The sequence below is a fragment of the Peromyscus maniculatus genome, chromosome 19 (genome assembly GCF_049852395.1).
Source record: "Peromyscus maniculatus bairdii isolate BWxNUB_F1_BW_parent chromosome 19, HU_Pman_BW_mat_3.1, whole genome shotgun sequence".
Lineage (NCBI taxonomy): Eukaryota > Metazoa > Chordata > Mammalia > Rodentia > Cricetidae > Peromyscus > Peromyscus maniculatus.
Genome location: NC_134870.1, coordinates 55,944,120 through 55,953,171, shown reverse-complemented (window position 1 = coordinate 55,953,171; position 9,052 = coordinate 55,944,120). Strand labels below are relative to the sequence as shown.

The 9,052-nt window shown below is 45.6% G+C and overlaps 1 protein-coding gene across 1 annotated transcript; it reads right to left on the bottom strand.

Moving 5' to 3' along the window:
- Positions 1-5,196: 5,196 nt before the first annotated feature.
- LOC102903124 (DET1 homolog) lies at positions 5,197-7,421 on the bottom strand. The gene has a single exon (XM_006985187.4). The coding sequence runs from the start codon at positions 7,282-7,284 to the stop codon at positions 5,587-5,589; it is 1,698 nt and encodes a 565-aa protein (XP_006985249.1). The 5' UTR covers positions 7,285-7,421; the 3' UTR covers positions 5,197-5,586.
- Between the last annotated feature and the right edge of the window lie 1,631 nt (positions 7,422-9,052).

Sequence of the window (9,052 nt, the reverse complement as noted above, 5' to 3'; positions counted from 1 at the left end):
TTAAAAAAGCATTGTTCAACATGATTAGCTTGGCTTCATTCCAGGGATGCAGGGCTTGTTCGATATACATAAATTGGTAGATGTAACTCACCACACAAATGGATTCAAAGACAGAAGTCACATGATTGTCTCAACTGGTGTAGCAAAAGCCTTTGACAAATTCCAATATCCCTTCATGATAAAAACCCCGGGGATTCTAGAGATGGAGGGAACATATCTCAGTATAACAAAGGCTATCTCTGATAAAATACAGTCGCCATCATGTTTAATGGAGAAAAACTTGAAGCCATCCCATTAAGTTCAGGAATTTAACAGGATGTCCACTTTCATCACTCCTATTCAATGTGATGCTTGAAGTCTTAGCTAAAGCAATAAGAAAAGAGAAGGAAAAAAGACTGATACTAGTAGACGAGGAAGAAGTCAAAGTACTCATATTTTCAGATATTATGAATCTATAGATACCACATTCTCATTATCCATTCATCACTTGACAGGCATCTAGGCTGTTGTCATGTCCTAGCTATTATGAACATGGATGATCATGTGTCTCTGTAGTAGAAACAGAGTCCTATGGGTCATATGGTAGGTCTAGTTCTGGTTTTCTGAGGAACTGCTACACTGGTACCTATATACACTATATACAGTGGAATAATATTCATCTGTGAGGAACGATGAGATTATGACAATTTCAGATAAGCATTATACTGATTGAGGTAACAGATTTAGAAAGACAAACATCATATATTCTCACTCATATGTGGACGTTATCATTGGATCTAAGATTTGTGTTTCTAATTTGAAGTACCTGTAGAATACAGGAAACTGGAAAGGATTTAGTGCTGTGGAGGGGGAAGAAAGGTCTTAAAGGAGAGGGGTAGTAGAACACAGATGACATGAAGGGGGACAGGGAAAGAGTGGGGAGGGAGGTTTAAGTGAAGAGAGGATAGACAGGAGGGTAAGACAGATGTCAGGGGTGGAGGAAGGATAAGTATATTAGAAAAAGTCATATGGAAAACTACTATTTTATTATATATATATATATATATATCCATGTAAATGAGCTTAATTAGCTTAATTGGAGTTATCCTACACAGGGGAATATGCTCATCCTAGAAGCCATATGTTGCCAACTAAAAATCCCAGTGCCAGGTATGGTATACCTCCCCTTGTGTTGTTGGTCAGAAGTGTCCCGGAGACCTCCAAAACAATATAGACTATTGCCACTGCTCCTGGTTACTCACCAGAACTTGATGGTAAGACCCTATGATGTAGACACACATGGTCACAAGACATAGAGAAATCAAGTTAATGATGACCAGGAAGTTTCCTCCCTCTAGCTAGCTCTCATAGTACTGGAAGGCATGATGCAGGTGGCTGGGGGAGGTGAGGGAAGTCATCAACAGTCTTACCTAGTTGTAATCTTGTCAACTGCAATGCTAATGACTGGTATGACAAGATTTACCTATGGGTGTAATAGTGGCATGAATATCATGGAGCAAACAACTACTTTCTGATTAGATATAAAGCCTACTCCAAAGCAGAACATACCATAAGCCTGGCCAAGAACCCATAGTTGGGGAGCTTAAAGGCCTCCTAGGTGAACCTGCTGCTATTATTCTGCTAAAAGAACATTCAAACTACCTTTCTAATTTGTATCTCTATACCCGAAGATTAGTGCAGCTCTCAGGCCTCATCAGAGACATTTCACTGTGTGGCAGGTGTTCAGGAATACACAAGTCCTGCACAGGATAAAACCAGTCAGCATTATAGCATGGCATGGGAAGGGGTTCACAAGCCCCTTCCCTAACTGAGGAGCTGTTGACAGTTGATGGCTTCTGAGGGAGGGAGAGTTAGTTTTCTTTAAGGGTGTGACCCTTCCTGTATGGGTCAACCACTCTCCAAAGGATGGCTCCACACCTAGGAGATTCTGGGCAGCACACACTGGACTTGATTATTTTTCAAAGAGTACATGAAGTTGGAGAGTAGGTATGGAGGTGGGGATGGATCTGAGAAAAGTTGGGGGAGGAGCAAGAGAGTGACTATAATCAAAATACATTGTAAGAAAGTATCAAAGAATTAATAAAATACTTTAAAAACTCCTTTTACCCCCCCTAAACCCTTTAAAAAAGAACCGAGTGCTTTGAAACCCTCCTTTCCAGTGTTGGGATCAGATCCAGGTCCTCAAATATGCCAGGCAAATGCTCCACCACTGAGCTCTCCCCTTATCCCCTTGAAAGCTCTGGAACATGCTGAGAAGTTGCTTCTCTTTAGGACTTAATATGGCTGCCTTCCCCCTCCTCAGCGATATTTCCCAAGGCAATTTGTTTAGGAAAGCCTGCCTGTAAAACTGCCTAGTAGTGGTCTCAGTGTAGCAAGTCTAGGCATCGTCCAGCATGGCTTTCCCCAGGTAGAGAAAACGGGTATATGCTTCTTCAGCTCCCACTTCGAATGAATTAGACAGACAGAGATTGTGAGGACCAGAGAACGACAACTCCTGTTCTCAGGTGGAGCTGAACTTGTTCCTGCCCAGGGACAGAGTCTACTTAGAGAAAAATTATACCTTCTGCTCTTTCCTAATTGCCTTCTTCAACAGCGTTTATAATGTGAGAATCATTAACGAAAAGCCTGGACTCACAGTTCCTGCAACAGTAGAAATGGCCAAGAGGAGTCAAGCTTCCCTCCTCGCAGAAGTTTACTTGGCAGACCAAATCTCAGAGCTTGCTTTTTTGCTGAAACACGATGTTCCAGGATGACGGGCACATTGACTTTGTAGTTTGTCTGATTCTGTATGTCTCTCTTGCCAGTACAGTAGGCAATTTTTTTTTTAGGGAACAAAAATGACTAAGCAAGTGACCTGACTCAAGGGTTAGTTTAGAAATACAAGACATTCCCGAACAGGCCTGATGTCCAATGCTACATATTGTCCACGTTTTGTCAGATCACCAGCAGTTATCCCCTAGGCACTCATGGTAGGATATTTGGATCATGAGTCCTGCTTGGCATGAAATGCATCTTTCAGAAGTAGCACCATATAAAACAGCTTCATGTACTCATTGAATTTTATTTAAATCACTGAAGAGTTATTTTGGGGGGTGGGGTGGGGACTAGTTTATAAAGGCCAATATCCAAATCCTAATTCCTATTTGCATTTTGCATTATTTGGAGGTTTGAGGTTCAACTACAGATTTGATTCTTGATTTTTTTTGTCCCCTCAGAACTAAGAGTGTCTGTAAATAGTTAAGCTGGTGGCTAGGAGAGAAAGTGAAGATCTCCAGTGGCTCATAGACTTTGTCTAATGGACAAGGAATCCAAGCCTTCCAGAAATGCTCCTAATGTACCAGTTAAAAATATTTCTGGGCGATTACAGCAGGATTTTGTAACTCTGTAACCCTCTGATTAATTTAAACTAGGGCTACATGTTGAATATGTTTAACTTGTCTATGTTTCACTTCTGTTTATGGAACTAAAATGTGAAAAATGTCAGGAGTGGGTGGAACTCCGCACAGTGTAAATGCTGGTAGTGGGTCCAAATTCAAACCTCTGTGCTCCATGTGCACTTGACCCTTGCTAGGCAGAAAGACTTTGTCTGGAATTTAACACTGATCCTTGTGAAGCAGGGATAGTGTCCACGCCCCTCCTCCATGGTGAAGATGCTGAGCCAGGGCCTCCATGCCCCTCCTCCGTGGTGAAGATGCTGTGAGCCAGGACCGAGCATTTCGATTGAGGCACAGAGACTATTCAAGTTTGATTTCACTTGCTGTGATAAAACACTGACCCAAACCAAGCTGGGGAGGGAAGGGTTTGCTTGATTTTGCAGCTAGCTTATAGTCCATCAGTGAAGGAAGTCAGGGCAAGAACTTAAGGCAGGAACCTGGGGGCATGAACTGAAGCAGAGACCATGGAGAAGTGTTGCTAGCTGGCTTGCTCAGCCTGCTTTCTTACAGACCCCAGGACCACCTGACCAGGCATGGTAGAACCCACAGTGAGCTGGGTCCACCCACACCAATCATTAATCAAGAAAACTGCTCTGCAAACATGCCCACAGTCCAATCTGATGGAGGCAACTCCTCAACCAAGATTCCCTTTCCATGTTGTCTGGGTTTGTGTCACATTGAAAATAACTAACCAGCATGGTCACCGGTTGCTGGGCAATGGCTGGAGGCTGAAATGCCAGTCTGGGTTCTGGCAAGGGGCTGCTGTAGTGATCCGGTGGTCGTGGTGCCCACAAAGGTGGGCTGGAAGGAACTGGAAGAGTACTCAGCTCTCTTATTTTACAGAAAAGTGAGGGCTTGCACAGAGGCGGTAAACGTTGTGATTGGCTAATGAAAGGGAGCGTGAAGGGGAGTTTGCAGCAGAGCGGCGGAGACAAAGAAACCTGGGGTACAGACAGATTCCTTGGGGTCCGGCTGCTCATTTTCTGTTGGCTCTTCTCACCTGAGCTGGTGACTGGTACCCATGCTGTTCTGGAGGTGGCCTGGCTGGTGTGGATAACTTGACATTGACTTCCAGTGGGAAGGAAAGGCAGTCTTTTCCCCCACACTGGTTCCAAACCTCTGCCATTAGCTAAGGAGAAATTTCTCTAGCGCTTGCTGGTCTGTCTCCTCAACCTTATGCTCCAAGCCCAAAGACAACAATGGCTGACTTAGAATTTAATAAGTGGTAGTGATGTTGTCTTATATGTTTATTTATGTTACCTCCAATTTCCAGCAAATTTAGATAAGAAAACGAGTTTGTGTGTAAAAAAAAAAAACTAACAAAAATAGTCCTTGTGGCAGGAAGTCACAGTGGACATGGAAGCAGGTGACACGTTTGCCATTCACTGCACACAGAAGACGCAGAGGGGCTGAGGGCAGAAGAGGAACTTAGTAGTAGTGGAGTAGTGGGTGTTGGTGTAAGACCTAGCTCATGCCTTTGAGGAGTTTCTTTTATTTGAGAAAACAAGGCACGCACAGGGGAAGAAGAATTTAAATAATCACAAGTCTAAATAGTGAACACTCAGAGAAGAGAATGTCTTGCTTCTCTGCCAGAGGAGACAGAGATGTTTTAGGAACATTGCGAGATGCCTCCCGCTCGGCTGGGCGTAGGGAATATGGCAGCGAGGAGGTGGGACTTCATCCAAGTCTAAAAGAGAAGCATTTTCAACACTGAACAGAAGAGACCATGACCAGCAGAGCGGTGGTTTTCCAGTACAGTTTTTTTTTTTTTTTCATAAGAAAATACCAAGGCTTTATTCTCTCTTATAAAGAGCCCTGCTTGTTGGAGAAATGGAAAGAAGTACATAATTCTCAGGAGTAAACATGATTTACCTGCTGCAGGCTTCAGACCTGAATGCCAAAGAGGCGCAGCCAGGAGGAAAGGTGTAATGCTTCTATTTTCACAGCCATAAAATGCTAAGTAAACAAAACAAAATGGACTTAATGCTAGGTGTTCCCACAGGGAAAAGCGAGACAACTTTAAACAACGATCAGCTGGGTAACAGGAACACCAATCCCACTCCTCGAAGGCTCTGTCTTAGGTAGGGGGGAGGTTCCAGTCTGGAATCCCCAAAGCTGGCAACCAGAGGCTTCTGCTCTGGAGTCCATGGAGTCAAGCAGGGGCGAAGTCCTGGCCAGCGCGGCTGTGGTGAGGCGCCGAGGTGCAGCGGTGCCGCACGTGGAAGTTGACAACGTACTCTGCGTTAGTCCTCTGCACCGAAATGGCGAACGGCTCAAAGGGGTGGAAGGTGAAGGCGACGAGGCGACGCACCGTGTGGTTGATGGGGCGGCCCAGCAAGCCTGCCTGGATCTCAAACTTCAGCAAGCCAGAGTCCCGGGCGTAGAACCTGATCGGGTGATCTCCACAAGTCTTGGGTCGCTCCATGACCGACACCCACTTGTCATCGTAGCTGAAGAGAGACAAATCCAGGTAGGGGCTCCCACTGTAAGACTGGGCACTGATGGGGAGCTGGCCTAGCAGCCGGCGCACAGCCTCCGTGTGCCCTCCATACTTGGCATTTATAATCGTATCTTTGAACCGGCGCTGGATCTGCCGGGCAAAATTGTTGCTAGAAGCTGAACAAGGAAACTGGACTTCACTGTGCAGGGTAGCATTGCGGAAGAGGTCACAGAAGTTCTCGAAGAGCTCCAGAAGCTCATCTGACGTATTCTCAAACACTGCGATCACCTCCGTTGTCACCATGTTGTACACCACAAAGAAGGATGCCTGAGACGGGTCCGTGACCCGCAGCGTCACCACATCCTCGCTGGTGTACTTGATGAAGAGATGGTTTTCATCCAGAAGCTGCATCTTCCACATGCGCAGCTGCCGCAGCTGGTCAAAGTACTGGAAGAAACGCCTCTTGGCCATGGCGCTGCCATCCTGTTCCGCCCTGCGCCAGAGGTAAACCAGCAAGCGGTGCTTGAGGGAGTTGATGAAGGGGTCCCTGAAGGGATTGGCCATGCCCGTCTGGCTGTCCCGCTGCACCTCGGGGAAAACAGCTGACACGGTGAGCAGGTCATCCTCGTAGCAGAAGCGGCCGATGGTCCGCACGTCGATAAACGTCCCTTCCGGAGTCACCTGGAAGACGTGAATGGTCTGCTGCTGCACAGACAATATGGCCAGGATGTTTTTGTACAAGTACAGCCCCTGGTTGTGTGACAGGACCACTTTGTCACACTTGAACGTGCGTGTGTCACACAAACGGCCAGTGTGAAGGTCGATGATGTGGAGGGAATAGTCCTCTAGAGGGGATCGCGGGTTGGGGGTCACTGACTCACTGTTCCGATAGACCTCATAGAAAGGAGGGTGAGGCTCATCGGGGAGATAGGCAGCGGAACCCACGATGACACAGCGGCAGTCATCAGTGAAGAGGCTACACTCGCGGTTCAAGTGCTCGCCGTTGGCCGCTACGTTGGTAATGTGCAACAGGACAAAAAAGCGCTCAAAGAGCCGGCCCCGGATGCTGACTGACCGCTGGTCATTGCCGTTGGATAAGATCTCCCCTTCATATCCTTGCAAGAGGTCCTCTGCTGCCTGACAGCCCTGGTACTCGTAGATTTCAAGAGATGTCTGGTCAGAAGAAAAAGCAATAAAGTAGCGTCCGTCAGGTGAGAATTTACGCAAGAAACAAGGCGGCTTTTCAACGTTGACGACTGTGAAGTTAGGGAAGACATTCTGGTGGAACACTCGGACCTGATGCCAGTGGGTTCCTGCCTTGCCTGAACTGATACGCCGGCGTTCTAGGCGGTGAATGACATTCTGATTTTGGATTCTTCGAGGTTTAATGGTGGAAACATGATGATCCATTATAACATCTCTGTCGGGTCCTGGCTCATGGGGCCGGGGCAAGGGTCGCCCTAGCCTGCTCGGTGCACACCTCCCCCGGCCCCGCCCACGCCATGCCTCCGGACCCCGGCGTTGGCAACCACCGGCCCCCTGCTTCCGCCCGCTCTCCAGTACAGTTTTAAAAAGATTAATCTACATAGATTATAATCCAAGCTTTATTTATTTACTTATTTGGTGTGCATGTTTGCGTGTGTGTGGGGGCCAGGGGGGTCTGTATGCACACAGATGTGCATGCATGTGGATGCTAGAGGATACCTTCAGCTGTTGTCCAGCTTTCTTTCTTTTTGGGACAGGGTCTCTTACTGGCCTGAAACTTGACAGATAGGCTAGGCAGGCTACCCAGTGAGCCCCAAGATCTGCATGCCACTGCCTCCCCAGCAGGGGGATTACAAATGTGAGCCACCACACCTGGCTTTTCCTATGGGTTTTGGGGATCAAACTCAGGTCCTCATACTCACAAGGCAATCACTCAGCTGACCGAGCTTTCTCCCCAGTCCCAAGCTTTATTTTTCATACATGTTTTTTGTTAGTAATTTTTCAGAGCTGAAAAAAAAAATGCGTTAATGTGTACTCTAATGGAGTGGGAATAAGTTTAAACAATTGAAAACACAGTGTAAGGACTAGATCTTTTACAAGTTGTCCCTGTTAATTTTTTTTTTCTTGTTTACTTGACACAATCTGGAACCACCTGGAAGAGAGGACCTCAATTAACAAATTGTCCTCATCAGGTGGGCCTTCAGCTGTCTGTGAGAGATGGTTTAGTTGGTGGTTGCTGTAGGCGGGCCCAGAGTCCAGCCCACTGTGGAGAGCACCATCCCTAGGCATGTGGGCCTGCACTGGTATAGAAAATCCAGCTGAGCAAGCCAGAGACCGAGCCAGTAAGCATCATTGCCCCATGGTTTCTGCTTCCGTTTCCTGCCTTGACTTTCCCAGGTGATGCACTATGACCTGCAAGTATAAGATGAACTAAGCCTTTCTGCCCCTTAGTTGCTATTGGTCAGAGGACTTTATGAAAGCCCACCTTTTGAAGACTTCATCTCTTTAGTGTTAGGTTCCCAGACGCAGCTAACATGCCAGGGATGAAATGAAAACTTTTATTCTTATGTCTTGGTCAAGATTAAAACAAAAACAAATGAAAATGAGACTTATTTTGCAAAACAAAATGGATTTTGTTGTTTTGAAACTTTGAGTAAATATTTCTGGAATGGGCCTATTTTTTTTGTTTTTATTTGTAATAGTAAACATTCTACCATGTTTTAAGGTACATTGGGAAAACATTTTCTGAGAATAGTAAAATTTTCAAGTGTCCTTGAAAGCTGTTCATTAACACTCCAAATTAAACAATTACCAATTAAAGGCTATAAACTCTTGTTAAATATTCTGCACACTTTGGCTTTGAGATGGGATTTCCTATTACTCCACTCTCATGATTCTAGAAGACTTTAACTAAATGCATCCCCAGATTACAAAGCATGCTGCAATCATTTCTATTCCAAAATTCAGCAGAGTGAATAGCAGTTCTTTTGCTACAAAATAGTGAAAACCAAAAACAAACCCCAGAATAAACAGCATGATGATCACACGAGAGTCATTGTTTTAAGAGGCAAAGCCAATATGAATGATCATGTGTGAGAAGGAAAAAGGAAAGACTTTTTACATGATTGTTGCAAGATACTGGAAAATCAGTGAGTGAATCTTGGGAAATGCTCAGAAACCAAGGTTGTTCACA

Excerpts from the sequence above, each read along its gene's own strand:
- LOC102903124 (XM_006985187.4), bottom strand. The coding sequence starts at position 7,284 with ATGGATCATCATGTTTCCACCATTAAACCTCGAAGAATCCAAAATCAG.